The sequence below is a fragment of the Colossoma macropomum genome, unplaced genomic scaffold, assembly GCF_904425465.1.
Source record: "Colossoma macropomum unplaced genomic scaffold, Colossoma_macropomum, whole genome shotgun sequence".
Classification (NCBI taxonomy): domain Eukaryota; kingdom Metazoa; phylum Chordata; class Actinopteri; order Characiformes; family Serrasalmidae; genus Colossoma; species Colossoma macropomum.
This window is the reverse complement of record NW_023494791.1, coordinates 25,589,687-25,607,799: the sequence shown is the minus strand read 5'-3', so window position 1 is coordinate 25,607,799 and position 18,113 is coordinate 25,589,687. Positions and strand designations below refer to the sequence as shown.

The following is an 18,113-nucleotide window of genomic DNA, read 5'->3' as shown; positions in this document are numbered from 1 at the left end:
GGTTTCTAGTTGCAGCTATTTGCGTATGAACCTTTTTATCTCCTTTTATTCTCCACAGCCTTAAAGGAATAGTTCAACCATACATGCCAATGTTGCTAACAACGAATGTTAGTTAGCAGACACCAATTAGCAAGATGCCATTTAAAGAACACTAATGGATATGGGTCGCCTAATGTCCAGCTTTGAGCACCATTGCCCAGTGTCCAGTGGGTCTCACTCTAAACGGGTTTAATTTGAGAAGCAGATAAAGTGCTGTTCTAGCTCTATCATTGCGCCCCCCCCTTTCTCCCACTCCTGCACACACACGGGTGTTCATGTGCAGAGGTTTTCTACGTTCTAGGTTTCTGCTTTCTGAGACCAAAAATACTGTGATTTATACCACATCAAATTAGTACACCACTAATGGTGCCTTTAGCTACTATTGTGAACATACTATTCAGTACAGTATATAAATTAAGACACAGCCTGTGTAGGAACATAGACTATGTTGGACTACATTATGGTGGGGTTTAAATTATAAAAAGGTTAAGCCCACAATTTCTCTGTTACAGTTACTTTAAAAAAAGCAATTAAACACGCATCTTCATCTGGTGAGCCTATAGAGGACACAGTGAATAAAATATAGGCTGTCATGGTTTGGTTTTATCTGTGTTACACAATACCAGAATAAATAGTAGGCTGGAAAATCTATTTTAACTTCTAATGTTCTTAACAGAAAACCTACACAATATCGCTAAAAATATCCAAACACCCCTTGTAATTAGTAACCATTGCTGACACAGGCGTTCAATTGCACACACACAGCTTGCATAATTTGTAGAATGGGACACTCTGAGCCTAAACATGATGATTTTACACTCCCCTAAAGTCACCATGCCCAATGCCAAGTGTCATCATGAAGCGTAAAAAAGCACAGGGCTGTGGAGCTGTGGATCTGCATTATTTGGAGTGATGGAGCACCATCCAACTCACTTTTGGGATAAGTTGGGAGTTTGGGATCCAGAACTGATCATCCAACATCAGTAACTGACCTCACTAATACTGTTGTGGCCAAATGCAATCAAATCCTCACAGTAATGTTTGAACATCTAGTGTAAAGCCTTCAGAAGAGTACAAACTGTTACTGCAGCAAAGAGGGGATAAACTCCCTATTAACAGCCTTATATTCAAAAGAAATGCTGGATATGCAAGTGTCTACAAACACATAGTGGGCACATAGTGCTAATTTTTACCAGGAATGTTTATTATAGAAAATACAAAAATGTAAAAACAAATGAAATAAACCAAAGCTAATGATTAAGTATAGCCAATGCCTGACTGGCACAAAAAATACAACAATGCATTGATAACTAACCTATTTCAAAATTTTCGGAGGCTGTAATAGGAAAGAAAGAAATGTGATGAGAAGTCAAAGGCACGGAGGTCGACATATCTCTGATCTGTTCCACTGTCAGTATATAAGGCAAAACCCAAAGCTGTAATGAAAAGATGAAGTGATATTAAAGTTCTGATATCTGGACTAAGGTTTAAATTGAGCCTCATAGTGTCAGTTACTGCAGAATGACTCTTTGGTTTCTGTATAGCACTGCAGTGAAAGAGTCCTGCTTGACACTAAAAAAGGCTGCCCTATAGGGACAAGCTGCTAAAAATGTTCTTGTACCTGCTTATGCTTTTCTTCAGAATATCTGTGTGTGTGTGTGTGTGTGTGTGCAGTGTTATAAAATTAAACCTCCTTGTTGCCCTTTTCTGGTGTGAATGTTCGGCTCTCAGGGGGCCTTCATGGATTTCTCCACGCCTGCTAATTGCCTGGGACACACATTCATGCCTCCAGCACACACACTAGTGCCTCACTGTGGGGTCTCAAACACACACACTTGGGCCTCACTGTTTACAGCCAACAACCCCCACCATGCTCTCTCTCTCTCACACAATCACACACACACATACACACACACACAAACACACACACACACACACACCACTTCCCCCACAGCTAATTAACACAAAGAGCCCACACTGCTGATGGCCAGCCAGGATGATAGGATTAATGCACACTGCACTCACATTCTCCTACTGCTTTCCTCAGCAAATACACAGCAAACATACATAAATCAAACTGTGGTAGTTCTGTGCTTTCCCTTCTTCAAATTCTAAAATAAAGCAATGTACTGTCCCCTCCCCCTTAAAAGAAACTCTAACCCTAGAAGTACAAATAAAAATGATAACATACTATAGCATGCATTATACATAAGCAATAAAATGGTTAATACAGTAGCTAAATATTCCAAATACACTTTATAATTTAGCCTCTTATCTGTTTCACCATGACAATTTTAGTTAACTATTACAGAACAACAGCTCCTAAAGTCATAATCTTATCCTAATTCCAGATAGGAAAAGAGTATTACAGAAGCATCTTAACAAGACTACACTTCCAAAATTCTCTGCTAACTAGGATAACCACAGCGGTGTCTTAACTTGTGTTCTAACCTAATATTTTTACCTTTAGCCGTTCTGCTATTGCCTTTTTGCTGCATAACAAGTTCACTTTCACTAGCATAATGTGATTTTTTTTTTTTTTAAGCGATTTAAATATCCTGGTCACTGCAGACACATTCTTCACCATTCCCTCTCAGTGTGTTAGTGTTGATGAAAACTCTCCAGATATATTATTGCAGTGATGGCAGTGAATAATGAAACAGAGCGGAATGTGGGTGTTTATTAGGAGGAATAGCGTTAGTGCTAAAGCTTTGGGAAATAGAAAGTGAAACTGCATAGCGATTATGTTATTTAACAGCAGGGGGCGCTGTCTCAATATTCTTAACTTTTTTTAAATTCCATTTTATCACACTATTTTTTTTCATCAAAAAACACTAACTGTCTAGATAACTAACTACATTTCAACTTTATTTTGATCATGTTTTTACATTTCAACTGTGAGCATATCGTTGGTTGCTTGGTAACAGACATATCAATCAAGTATCAACCTTGATCGAGTAGTTTTAGGATTTCCTCACTTAAGATAATGCTGTAAGATAAGATGTAATTCCTAAACTAAGTTAAGTTATTTGCTTCTGTAATATCACTTTTTTTGTGAAAAACCTTATCATGGCCTTGTTAGATCTTATATAAAGTTACAGAAGCTATAAAGTTTCTGTAGCTGGGCTTGGAAATGGACATCATATCATGCTGCATTATGGGATTGTTCCAGCATACTGACAGAGTTTGTTCTTTTTTTACAATACTTACACAGCAAGTTTCAGGAAATGAATGTTTTATTGTGTTTTTTCAGGCTTGTCATGCTTCACACTGAATCAAATAAAATAGGAGTGTATCTTCAGCTGGGATTTTACCCTGCTTTTTAGCCACGTTTTTCAGTCTGGCTGAGTCTGTACTGGTTGGCTCTAGTCTGCAGGTTTTGGGGCAGTTGGAGTCAACGATTGGGAGAGAAAATCAAGTACTGTGCGAGGGGCAAAGACACATAGTTTTTGCCTCCTCATAGCGGTACAGACAAGTCAGAGTGCCAAACATGTTTCTCTGGGCATCTGGTAATGTAGCTAAACTGGTCAGTTTTCTTTTTCAAATACTTTGAATTCAGCTAATGAAGACCTTGTTAATTGGCTGATGAATCAAATCAGATGTCTTTGATGAGGAAGAACGCCATCAGGGACCTGCTTTAGAGCGACTGCTTCGTGAACATTAGATCATCAAACACAAATGCTTAAAAACAGTTTCAAATGAAATAATGTTTTTTAAATGGTGTGTAAGGTTTTTGTTTTAGACAGGCAGTCTTTCAAAAATTGTGCATGATTCATTCATTATAAGTGGTTTGGTGAGAAATGCTCCATTCTAGAGAAGCTCTAGAAGAGTCATAATTGTTTACAACAGTGGTGACAGGAACCAGACATCTGAAGCAGTTAATGCCTTTGAAAACTAAATCACAGAAAGCTAGTACATTTTAAGAAAGAAGAATGAAGATTTTGGCCTAAAGCACATATACCTTTTTTAACCTGTTCATGGCTGAGAGATACATGCAGGGTGTTGTGAGGCAAATTAGTCCCCAAAGAAAACATTTTTTCCAGAATTACCACTATTTTACCATCAGTAATATTACACATAAAAATTCAGAAGACGTGTGTTGGCTCACTGGTGGTTTTGGATACTAAATAAAATGGAAATTTATTTGCAATTTTTATGTTGTAGACATGGTGACCCTTGGTTCTGATCACCACCACTGTAAAGAAATCTGAGTCTACAATTAACCAACTCTGATCCTGGAGTACCTCTATCATGTACATTTTAGTGTTTTTCCTGCTCTAACAAACTCAGTTCAACACAGGAAATCCATGTTAGTTGGTTGGATGAAGTCAGTTTCAGCAGGGAAAACACCAAAATATGGCATCCTCTACTTGCAACACAATTCACCACTGTTATCAGAGTTATTGGCAAGCAAAATGAATACTACACCTCTCTAAGAGATACATCATCGTTATCTTTGTTTATATCTCAATGACTGAATTATGCTGTAAATTTGCAATTTTATTATTTAAGGCAATACTTCAGCATGACACACATTAACAGACATTTCACTTAAATTCTTTTTTTTCCCCTCTGTCTTTTTCTCATCCACTTCATGAAAATGTGTGACAGTCAAATGATAATGTGGTCACCTGAAAAACATGATTTGGTGTTACCCATGATTTGGTGTTCTACCCATGAAAGTGTGTGATCCACCCGTACCAGTGCAACACACACTAACATCACCACATCAGTGTCACTGCAGCGCTGAGAATGAACCCAAATGAACCACCCAAATTATAACTACTCTGTGGTGGTCCTGTGTGGGTCCTGACCATTGAAGAGAGAGCGGGTAGCAAAGTAGGTAGAGAGAGAGACTACAGTCTGTAATTGTAGAACTACAAAATGTGAAGTTTTTAATTCTGCAATTGTTAAAGTACTGTAGCATTCTGCTACTGGCTGGCGCTGGCAGCAGAGACTCTGGAGGTGTGGCCTGGCAAATGGCTACACACAAAGGCTTATGATAGCATGCGCACTCTGACAAAGGGACTTATTGTGTTGTTCAGTGCTGGTTGTTGTTAGTTTAAGTTACATGTAAGTGATCTTTGTGATGACCTGTGTCAGGAAGTGGAGTTATTGTGTGATTGTTTTGTGCTGAGGGTTGGTCACCGTCAGCGTGGAGCATGTGGATAATGGTGACCTCCCCTGTGGTTTCAGTGCTCTATATGGGCCCTTTTCTGCCACTGTGTTCAATAAAAAGTACTTCTTGCAACAGATCATGAGTATTCCTGTGTTTTCTCAGTTACTAATGTTGTATTTGTTTGTATTCACAGCAGGTTGGGACAAATATGGTGGTGTAACCAGACTTTACTCATCTTTTTTAGCTTTGGGAGATGATCACAGTCTGTTGCGGTCATTAGTGGACAATCTGTGGAGCAGAGCACACTTGTCAGAGCAGTTGACATCTGTTTCAAGACATTTTTTGTATTTGATATAAACTATCCCAGACACTGTGCTCCAGATTGGAAGTTCCTGAAGACTGTTGTGTTTGAGCTTCCAGGTCAGGAATCCCCTGCAGTAAGACTGTTGCAGGCATTTATTTTTGTCTGTAAACAGCTTCCAGAATAAGAAGGGAGTGTGAGAAGACAAAGTCGGTGTGTGTCTGCTTCGGCGCAGAGGACACAGAAAATACTGTGCATACCTGTTGAAAATAAAACACTCTTTTATTTTCATAAGGTACTACAACAGCAAGTCATTACAAAGACTTGAAAAGCTGAGCCCAGCACTATTCCAACACGAAACACAGGGAGGGGGTAATGCAGGAGGACATAACATACAAACAGGGCAGACATGGACACACACAAAACCCACTAAACTAATAACAACATCAGCAAAAACAACAACTACAACCTGCCCTGTTTTAACCTGGAGTGTTGCACCTTACGAGAGCCACTTTGCATGGCCACACCTCCAAGCTCCCCACAGCAGCACGGTGCATGCCACAACATATATTACCAGTGTCAAAGTTAACGCAATACATTATGAACGCCACTCATTTTTTAACACTGTTAATGCATTTTCCTATTGACTATGATATTGCTATGACTCTGCAGCTGTGCATCCCTCTTATTCAAATACAGCTTTCAACTGGCAGCTTGTTCTCTTGATATAAGTTACTTCCAGCTACTGGCATGTTGTAAATTTATCACTGAAGTGTGTAGAGAAGGATCATTAACAAGCAAAACAAATTGCTGATGCAGGCATTATCAGCAATATCAGAAGAGGATGCTAGAAGACTATACTGTTCATGGGAGAACTGTGGATAAATCAACAACCCACAAACTAGCAAAAGCGACAGCAAAGTGGAAACATACAGTTCCCCTCGAAACAAGACATAATGTAACAGTATGAGAGCGAGAGGCTACAAATAAAGAGCTGTAACATGAAGCCACTTTTGCTCTCACTGGACACTGGTGATGAAAACTGGAGATTGTATTCACCTTATTTTCATGTTCACTCTATATTAAGGAAGTAGTTAATTGTAGTAAATATCAGGTTCATTTAATATTTCATTAAATAAAATCAAGTGTGCTGGTGTGCTGGAGTTTAACAAATCCACACGACACGATGGCTGAGAGTATTGAGGAGGAATCTGGAACCACATTTTGTTCTTCAAGCTATCTCACAAGATATCAACTACTTTTTTGAAAATGAGAAATTCTTATTACTTTTTACTGTATTTATTTGCATTTATTCTAGCTGTAAATGATATTTTTACAAGTAAAAACAGACTTACTGCCAAGACAAATGGTTTTAACTAAGGTTAAAAAAAAGCCTAAGAATTTTGCACAGTACTGTGTATATTTATGTTGTTGTTGTCAGAAAAAAAATCATAATGAATGGATGAATGAATCATTGAATGAATGAATCTAAAATCACTTGGAAAAATCTTATTTCATTGACTTCCATTAAAAGTTAAGAACATTTTTCCTTTTGATGTAAACTTAACATTTTGGATGGACATTTTCTAGCGACAGCTCATATATATACATATACATATATATGTGTGTGTGTGCGTGTGTGTGTGTGTATTTACACAACAGCTTATATAGATGATATAAGATTACCATGTGTTAGTGTCTCCTGTGTGGTGTGTGCTCTCCCTACATTCTCTCTTTCTGCCAGTGTACTGTTTGTCACGAAATGCCATAGGATTTTCCACCACATCAGAAATCTGAAAGCAGAAAATTGTCCAAAGCAAAACCATCTAGTAAAGAAATACCCCTAATCCCTTAACACCACTGAGTTGGAAAGAAAGGCCGGAAAAAACATCGCTTCTTTATTTCATTCTTTCAGGATTTCTTCGCTTGGACTAATTTTACCTCCTTGGGCAACATGACACGGCAGTAGGACTGTTGCTAGGAGACACTTCTCCCCTAGTTGGTGCAACAAAATAATTGCATAGTGCGGCCGCCTCTCCTGTCAGGAATCCAGGGTGTGGAACTGAACGGCAGTGCCGGAGACGGCACAACAGATTCCACAGGGCCGGAGTCCAGCCTGCTGGCCAGCCAAGACTGTCTCAGAGTAACAGGCCATGAAGAGAAATGCTATGGACAGTGAGATACTTCAACCATCCGAACTAATCTGCAGCTAATTTACACTGGATGACATTAAAGAAGGGTGCCAAATGACACACTGCATAAATAAAGTAAATTGTTTTTTTATTGTTATGTGTGTGATGTGAATCCATGAATACTGGCCCAAGGTTTTTAAAATGACCTCATGTGCACAGGCAGTGAAATGTTTCTTTGTGGCTGCGTTTGAAAGGTCATAATGACAGCAGCGGCAGGCTTTGCCTGGGGCTTGAGTCACAACTCTACATATCAGCGAATCCCTGAGGATGACGCACACATGGCGAATCACGAAGAGTGACAGCTCTGATAGAGCAGATGCCTTATTGCATTTGTAAATTTAATACAAAAACAGGTAATGATAAACTCATTTAATCCCACATTTTTCCCAGCACATGAATTTTACTCCTTAGTCAGCCTGAGAGAAAATCTTTTGGAAAAGTTAGTGAAAAATAAAAGGTTTTATTTGATATTTTATTTTAAGGGACACATACAGTCTTCTTTTTTCAGTAAAGCCCTAACTAAACACATTTAAATGGTTCATTCACTGTGCATTAAGCTTTAGTCATTATTTCTTGTATTAGTACATAATTGCAGATCTGTTATGTAAAAATAGCATGATTGCATTATTATTTGTAATAATGCACAATAAACACTTTGTTTAGACACTGTTATGCAAACTATTCAGCACAAATTATCATTTAAAGTCACATCTTATCATTGTATTATATTTGAGCCCTATAAGTTCTAGGAAGTGTTGAGTTTATTGCTTTATTGGGGTGCAATATTTATGAGCTAATGAGAGTTTAATAAGCTACTAAAATTTGAGATGTGTTCCATATCCTTTGAAAAGTGCAGTTTTAGCCACTGAACATTTGTATGGAACACATACATTTCAGCGAACTATTCAGTATTTTTGACAACCAAAATACCATAAATAGGTACTAAACTTGTGATATAAATTGACTAAAAAAAATGTAGAATTACAGTAATTCACTGGCAGCAGTTTATTCTGACTTTTACTTATACTGTACTTACACTGTATAAAAGTATAATACTTTACTTCATTTCTACAAACAGTTGATTATTATATTTGTACAAACAGTTGATTATTGTATTTGTACAATAACAGTTTTTTCCTGCACCTCTGTATTTCTAACGTACAGATCAAGTGTGCTCTAATGTGCACCCACAGCTGTCTGAGCACCCAGAGTGTTGCTAAACTATGCTGCCAATTTTACACTAATACAATGTTAAATGATATGAAAATTCATGCTTAAAATTGTGCATAATAATTCTGTAATAAAGTGTTTATTATGCATTATTACAACCAACAATGCAATTATTACTTATTTGCACAACTTATTTTCACATAACAGATCTCCAATTGTGTACTAATACTGGTCATAATGAATACAGCTTCATGCATAGAAAATAAACCATTTAGAAGTATCTGATTTAGGCTTTATTAAACACAGAACAGGCTGTCAATAAGTCACCAATATGTGTTCCTTAAAATAAAAGGAACACATATTGGTGTTTTCTTTCATTTTTGGTTACAAGTGATTCTGTATAAAAACAGAATAAAAAGTTGCATCAGGTGAACAGTTAGACCCAATTACACAAGAAACATGTAAATGAAATCATAAATAAATAGTGAACCATGTTTTTAAAAACTGACCTGGCAAGATGCTGATATGTTGATGGAAATGCTTAAAAGTCTTTATAGGGTCATCACGTTCTAGGATGCCTGGAATTTCAGACAATGTCAAGCTTAAAGTGAGGACTGTGAGCACCATGTTATTCTACCAGTCACAATGTTTACATCCACATGTTTACATGTGAGCATGATACAAGCTTATTAGAATTTCAATAATAGACCCTTTAAAGATTATTTGTACCAAATATGGTAGTTATAGCTCTATTATCTGACTCCAGTACTTGTCTAGTGCTACATTAAATAGGATTAACAAAGAAAAATCTTAGTCAAAGATAGTAAAATAGTGTTGGGCTTACTCTGTGTCTGGGAAACTGGCCCATGATATTACACTAACATAATAACGTTACACAACCTCATAACGCATCAAATATGCACATACAATCACAATCCATCCACACACCCTCACACAACCACCCACACACACACAAACCCATCCAGGCACACCACACTGCTCCTTAAGAACTCTAACAGGTCTAATTTGCAGTGCGTTTGCTTTACAAATGGCATATATGGATGAGTTTAATAGTTGCTCTCAGCTGCGGCCCCAGTGGAGTCTCTGCAATATCTAAAGCTAAGCGTGGACCTTCAGCTCCGCTCAGCACTTTCCCTACTTGAACCTCACCTCACAATAGAGGAGATGGATGAGAGTAATTACAGCCACAGACATGTACAGCATCTTTGTAAAATGAAGAGTAAAGAAAAAAAAAAGAGAGAGTGCACGACCTCAGCTGGAGACTCAGACATCCTTAATGACGGGTGACACCAATTATAAAATCAGCCTGGGCTTCATAATTGACCTTCAGTGGCCTAAGGATGAATGCAGCTCCTTGAATTTTAAACTAGTATACTTAGAGATGAAATACAATACAGGAGAATGAAATGCGTGTGCGTGCCGGAAGGTGAGAGAACACCAGCAGAGCCACCAAAGAAAAACACTGTTACAGAATGGAGCTGATGGTTTGATTAGAAGTTGATGGTGAGTCATTTAGGCTTTCGGACACTGGTTATTTGTCTCTGGTCTATGTCTGAGTGCAGGTATGTGTGGCCACCCTGGAGCGTGCTGCAGGGTTAGTGAGGGAACTAGCTGGAGAGAGGATGAAATGAGTGATAGGTAGAGACTTACACAGACTGTTGAGTTGGTTGCTGAATAATGGGGATGTATCCATTTATCTGTCTAATAATTTATTTTATTAACCTGAGACTTCGCACTGTGAGACATTCCAAGTCATCTGCTATGAGGTCCAAATGTACTGCAGCTGTTAATTTGTATAGTGCTGTAAGAGAAAGTCAGAGACAAACCTGCATTTATTTAATTCCAGTCATAACGTGAATGTAAATGGGTCTTTGAGTGATTGTGGTTCTATATAGAACCATTGCATTCTAAAAACTCTTAAAGAACCATCTTTGTGTACACATATTCTTTTTCAGGAAGAGATTTCTGAAAAATTCAGATAGAAGACAATTCAGTTGCAAAAATAAAAAACAGCATTCTCCAAAACTGAAGCTGATCAAATTAGCAAAAGATATACAGAAAATTGAACCCCTAACAACGATGCAAAACATGGTAGACCGCCAAATCTGACACCAACCAATCTCTGAGAGAGAGGAGGAAATCAAGCTCCACTCTTACTTCTGATCTGAAAAATCCACAGGTGTTTCTGTCCATCCTCCCACTGTGAGAAGACAACTCAACACAATGAGTCTGAAAGGATGTGTAGCTGTTAAGAAGACCATCCCAGAGTCCAGGCCGCAACATCGCTGAATATCCTTGTGATTACTTTTATCATGATGCAAAAAATGTAAGCAACGTCTAAGACTGAACTTTGGAAGCGTGAAAATATTCTGGTGGATTCCTTTGAAAAACTGAAAGCAAGCGTCTCAAAAAGAATGGAAGCTGTAATAAAGGCAAATAGTGGACTCACTTAATGCCAAACAGTTTGATATTTTATATTACATTAAGTTACTGAGGCTTCTGTGTAATTTTCTGTTAACTATATGTTTTCTGCTTGGTTTTCCTGCGCTGAAAAATGACTACTGTCACACATCCCTCCAGACATCAAGGTCACCAAGTTCCACTTATCAGAGATCAGCTTCCTCTGACTATTGATGTTTTTCACCTGTTCCATGTATTATGTGACTATATCCAGTTAGTTTATAAGACTGGGCTTTAGACTAGGTTAGTTGTGAAGTATTGCTTCATTCATTGAGCTACCGAGCAAGTCTGACTCATTACAACTAACTAGCACTTAATGGCTGTTTTGACTGCTTTGATTAAATGAATGACCTCTGACTTTTGCACTGTACATCTTCTTAAACAATTACTCTACAGTAGCTTAATTTAACAGATTATAGATTATGCTCTGTTACAATATGATGTTTTAACAATCCTCAGTAAATAACAATAGGGGAAATAAGGATAAGACAACATAATACTAAATACATTTTAAATAGTATTAAATATAATACTAGTTCAAGTAAATTTTATTCAATATCCTTTTGGCTGGCTGTTTAAAATCAAATTAGCCATGCTAGTTCTCTATCAAGTATCAATGGGTGATTATTGCCTTTGAAGGATCAGAATGTAAATGTAAAAATCAGAATCAGGTTACTGATTCATCTATTCAGCCATCTGTTGCTTGCTAATGTTACTGTGTTTTACATCCTCCTTATCCTGGAATGATCCTGTATTGTATGGCATTGCATTCTAAAGCTTAAACATACCAGTATCAAGTCTTTGCATCTCTCCTAGTTGCTGAATAATAGATGTTTAGCAATATTTTACAATGAACATTTCTTTCAGTAACCAGTAACACCTTACAAGCACTTCCAGAAACTGCCAAGCTCTTTGACATGATGTTGAAATACACTGAAGCTGTTAATGTATACTTTAGTAAAAGTGTGCCTGTCAAACATATCCATAAAACTGCAAACTGGTCTTTCACAACATGTGTGTATGAGCAGATATGTGTGTATGCATAAAGCAGCTGCACCCAAGCTGTTTAACTTTGCTTTTCTGCACACAAGCCAGAAGGCAGAGCTGCTTACGTGGTCCGTGCACTTGGTGCTGTGGTTGTTAAAATCTCACCTGTCACATCTGTACTAGCATGGCACATTGCATACACACCTGTGTATGATGTGCTGGCTTTGCAGGTAGTCTAGTGCCAAAGTCATCTCACACAGGTAGACTTTGACCGCCTCCTCTGTGAACTGGACGTTTTGCTGTAAGTGGTAGCGCAGGTCTCCTCCCAGCAGCAGGTCTACTACCATAAACATGTCCTCCTCGTCCTGGAACGAGTACCTGGGACACAGGGGTCAGAAGTCACAGAGCTCAGCCACAATCCGAAAGGCACAGGCCAGTGTCACCAACATAAACCACGAACATAACACCATGCACCACAGCCCACATGCAATTTACTGAACTATTTTCCCAGAAATGAGAAATTCACTGAAGCTCTTCTGCTTGAAATGGGTGTGCATGTCTGTGTATATCTGTGTGTGTGTATGTGTGTGTGTGTGTGTATGTGTGGTTGTGTTTCCTCTCTGCTCTCTGCTTTTGTTGCTGCTGTAGTTTTTTGCCGTTGTTATCACTAACATTCTCTAACATCACTTTAAAATACCTGAATCTGAAATGGAAATTAACATTGCAGCAATGATAAAAACTCTGTCTGCAACCTTTTAATTGAGAGTGACTAAGTGCTTATGTTTACTTGTCAATCATGATTACCCAGATGGTAATCAAACCCTTCACTCCCACGGCTTCCATACAGCACAGCTCGCTTTTAACTTTTTCAACAGTAGAGAAATGTAGCAAGTCATTTAAGCTTTTAATGCATTCTTGATATCAGAACAAATAAAAAGAGTTAGAATAAAACATTAAAAAACCTAATTTAACGTGTAAAAAATAAACTTTTAGTAGTAATTGCAAATACCAATTGGGACAGTATGTGAAATTGCTAATTCTCTAATTAAATCTGCTAATTCTTGATAGACTCTGGCTTTTGAACTTTATGATGGTAACATTCTGGATAGTCTTTTTCTTCTTTTGGCACAGCAAACCCAACATCCCATATTTCCATAAACAATGTGAAAGACTGACTCGTTAGACCACAGTACATGCTTTCACTGTGCATCAGTTCATTTCAGATGAGCTCAAGCCAGGAGAAATCAGTGGCATTTCTAAATAGTGTTGACCACTGTGTATAGTACAGTCTTAAATTGCTTTTGTGGATGCAGCTACAAACTGTGTTTATTGACAATGGTTTGTCAAATATTCCTAAGACCTATCTATCACAGAAGCATGCTGTTTTTAATGCAGTGTCACCTGAGGGGTTGAACGTTACAGGCATTCAGCTGTGTTTTTTGGCCTTGCATAGAGATTTGCCGATATTCTGTGAATCTTAAGATATTTTGCAGGGTAGAAGGTGAAATATGTAAAATCATTGCAATTGCTCATTGAGAAATGTTGTTCATTTTGTTTGTTATTTATTTTGAATTTCTATTTGTTATTTGTTGTTGTATTTTTGGGAAAAGTGCCAAGCCTCAACTCATCCTTGTCTACAAAGAACTAGACATGAATTCCTAATAGTGAGTATACACCCTATTATTCCTACTATAAGAATAATAGGGTGTACTTACTACTATAATATTTAATTTTGAGTTGTTGACTTAGTTTTTTCATGTGTCTGATGTTTTATATGAATTTCTAATATCAAGAAACATTAGAGAAAAGGTTGCATGGCTTTAAGAATGATTAAACAAAATTAAAATTTTGAATGTAATTTATACAATAAATTGTTTTCTTTCTATTAAAATGAAATATGAAAAGCCATAAATTCTTACTAGGGCTAACAGAAATCTTACAATAGCTCCCACATTAATTACCAAGCTAGTTACCATTATAAAGTGATAACTATAAATAGCAATTGATGTATGAACATACTATTCTAGTTTACATTCTAGTGCACTCAGTAGTCATGTAATAGTGCTTGGTAACTTTATCCTCACCTGCGAGAGTAAAGAATTAGGTAAATTGTGTTTCTGTAAGTCTGACAGTTTATCCTTGATGTTGGCTTCAACTGACCTACAGAGCTTGAGCTGAAATAAAAACACATTACTCAGTGCTGCCTTCTAGAGGTGTTACTACTGCCATTATTAGTTGGAACTTTAATGTCACAATGAAGGTGTTTTCTGCATTCTTTCATTATTTATATATTAGCCTTATGTTGGGGAGGTGTGTTCCTCTAGCTCTGCTCTTAGTTTAGGCCTTTGCACAAAGGATGAAAGCAGGAGTTCTCTCACAAGCTGTTCACAATCCAGCAACAGACTTAGCAGGTGGTTTACAGACTTGTGTATGCTAAATAATGCGCTTCACCCTAAAGCTGAACAAGTCCAGACTAAACAAATCCAGACTTGGTGAGTAAAAAACAAGTTCTTTCTGCCAGCAGTGCAACAAGCGTTCAACTCTGGGCCTCCGTCTGGTCTGCATCCTGATTAAAGTCTGGATTTGTTGAGTCTGGCTGTGATGCAGACAGACTGTCACAGCAAATTGCTGACGCTTTCTTTTTCACCTCTTTTCTGTAGAGCGGCAGACTCATCTATGGTTCCTGTTTCATACAGAAAATATCTCTATTTTCCTCAGTCAGACAGAAACTAGCTGAGTGAGGACTCTCATGACCTTCTCATCACTAGATATGCAGCCTTTTCCCCACTCACTACATCGTCTGGCAAGACCAAATGTGTGTGTGCATGTGTGTCCATATCTCTGTCTGTCCGTGTGGGCGTGAGGGCTCTCCTACTGGGCAAATCCAGAGCTCATTTCCTGTTACGATGGACGCGAGGGCTGAGAGTGCGGAGGCAATCAGCACATCTATAAAACACATCAGCTACACGCAGCCAGCCGCCGTCACAATACCGACCCCATCAAATACATCAGCTGCACACAGCCAGCCTCCATCATAATACTGACGATGACAGCCCACACAGCACTTCTCCACACCAGAACTGCTTATCAAAGCAGTGGCCACAGGAAAGAAAAGGGACAACAGTGGATGACAGCAGCCCCATTGTGGAGGGAGACTGATGGGGAGGTGGAATTAAATGAGATAATAAGAATCATTTGTCTTGATTCTTTCAAAAACTCTGCAGTTCCCCTTTGTGAACATGTGAATTATTTCTTTGGATGTCCTGTCTGGCACTACGGCTAAGAACCCACAATCCAGCTTTGAAAATTATTATATCAGGGTTCTTAATCTGCACAATTTAGGAAGCAGATCCTGGGATTAATGCTCTAGCCCAGCGGTCTTCAAATCCCGACCACTGATCCAGTTTCCAGTCCTGGTTTTTGTGATCAAAGTTAGTTCACTGAACTGCTGATGTAACTGATTCGCTACCTAAGCCCAGTCCCAAATGATGCACTTCGGGTCTTGTGGATCACAATTGTGCGTGTACGTGAAGACCACAAGGCTATAGGGGTTCTCACAGGTGCCTGCTATGCAGCCTGAAAGCCTTCATACACCGACTGCGAATTCTTTGTGTGTTCTATTTGGACGACAATAAATTCAGTCGAGCATGTGTATAACTTGCCAAACAGCATGCAACATTATTTTACGCATCCTCTGTTTGAGTTTTGTGAACTTTCAGCAGAACTCCCTGAGCAGAACTCTCTGACCAGTCACAGTTTGGTGTTAGCATGACAACCATCACTTTATTAATCCCAGTGTTGTACAAATGTCCAGCCGGTGCTCAGTGAGCCGGTCCTGTTAGTGGCTCAGTATACAATAATGTCCTAATACATCCTTTGATACATATTCTACTTACTTCTTCCGTGAAAAAAAACTTGAGGTCTCTTGTCCTATAGGTCTGCACGTTGTTGACATCACCAAAATGTGGACTTTGAGGTGAAGGAGGACTTTCGGTGCCATTTGGAACTGAGCTCTACAGCCATACCTACCAGTCAGTGCGAAAATCCAGGACCAGGACTGGTTTAAAGATCTGGATTTGAAGACCTCTGCTCTAGCCCAGTCCACATTTTTCCTTCATCCCTACATGTTTTCCCTTCTACTAATATATACCTGGGATAGAGCAAAAATGTAGACCATATAGGCATCCCTGAGGACCACTGTTTTCCCCTCTATCCAATAGATTAAAATACTGGGGGGTTCCTATGAAGCATTTTTTTCTACTATCCTTTCGATTAATATGCTTATGGGATACAGCAAAATGTGGACTGTCTGGGGGTCTCCAGGGTCTGTTTTTTCTCTGTCCTATAGAATAAAATACATATGAGATAGAAAAAAATGTGGACTGTCAGGGCATCCTGAGGATAAATTTAAGAACTGGTGCTTTAGGCCTTCCTCAGTGCTCAGTCTCTAACATAGAGCTGCTCTTGGCTGGATAATTCTGGGTGGTGGGCCACTCTCAACTTAGCAGTGACACTGATATATAAACCCCCAGCAACACTGCTATGCTTCATACTGGCACTGCATACACTCCCAAGCGACTGCCATGTCAGTGTCACAGCAGTGTTTAGAATAATATGTCAAAATAAAACAGAATAAATATCTGTGCAACTACATTCCCGAGGTCAGAAACTGACCAGTGATGGCTGATGGTGACAGACAAATTATAAGTGTAGAGCTACTTTGTGGGTAATACCATATAGGACCCCTATACAGTTGTGCATATACAGAATTTAGCCCAGGGGTCATCAATTCTAGGGTAAGGTAAGTGACCTCAGAAATGTCCAGTAGTAGAAGTACAAGGTAGGTGTTTCTAATAAAGTGGACGTGGAAACATTCTAATAAGTGAAATGTAATTACAGGATTTCGGTTCTAGATGACTGAAGTCCAAGCTCTTGATCCTGTGTGATCTAATTAAAGGATGCTGGTCCCGTGTGACAGTCTGAACTCTCTCCTAAGATTCTCCTCATTAGCCAGTCACGTTTCAGCATGGATCACATGACTACAGCAAGGAGATGGAAAATGCAGTACTTAAAGTGCTTTCAACCAGTCTGACTACCAGACTGCACATATCGAACACACCTTAGGAACCCTAAAGTGTCAAATTTCTGACTGTACGCCCAGCAGTAGAATCACTTTGAGGTGTATATTACCAATACTAACTTTACAGTAATTTTCATTCACCTAGTTTGTGTACTTTCCAATATAATCTGCTGCTAGATGTGTACAGTGCTTACGCAAAGGCAGAACCCTTGTATACGTGTCTTTCATAGTTTAGGGAGATGTTTTAGAGGGATTTTTATGTGGCTTTTTTAGGCATCAATTACTGAAACTATTTCCTCACTGCTCCTCTGCGGAGGTGCACGTGTTCCCTGTCAACCCACCCACGGAAGGGAAGCCAGCTAAGCTCTAATGAACAGCTATGTTCCTGAACCAAGATACAGCCACACAACAACTTTCCAAATCTGGGCAAGTGAATGTGATAAAGAACCTGGCAACATAATTTTAATGACTTCTGAAGGCACACAAACATCATAGGCCATCTATTAGCATCATACACAGCTCAGATACAACATAGCATTTAATATTTTTGCTTGGCACATGTGAAATATGTCTTTGCTATAAAATATTAAATTACTGCTTCTATTGCTCACCCATCTACTTTGGTGTCATATCAGAGTGACAGACATTATAGCAAACGACTTGAAAGTTATGAGACTCCATGTACATTTGACGCATAAATGAGTCATTATCCTTAAAGCCCAATTCTGCTGATGTGTAGCACAT

At 38.6% G+C, this 18,113-nt stretch overlaps 1 protein-coding gene across 2 annotated transcripts in view; it reads right to left on the bottom strand.

The window, feature by feature from the left end:
• LOC118810649 (serine/threonine-protein kinase 32C-like) overlaps positions 1 to 18,113 on the bottom strand; it is a 112,018-nt gene that overhangs the window by 12,641 nt on the left and 81,264 nt on the right. For both annotated transcript variants that reach the window (XM_036574590.1, XM_036574591.1), the window contains exon 4: positions 12,494 to 12,667. In XM_036574590.1, coding sequence (XP_036430483.1) covers positions 12,494 to 12,667 — 174 coding nt within the window. The remainder of the gene's footprint in view (positions 1 to 12,493; positions 12,668 to 18,113) is intronic.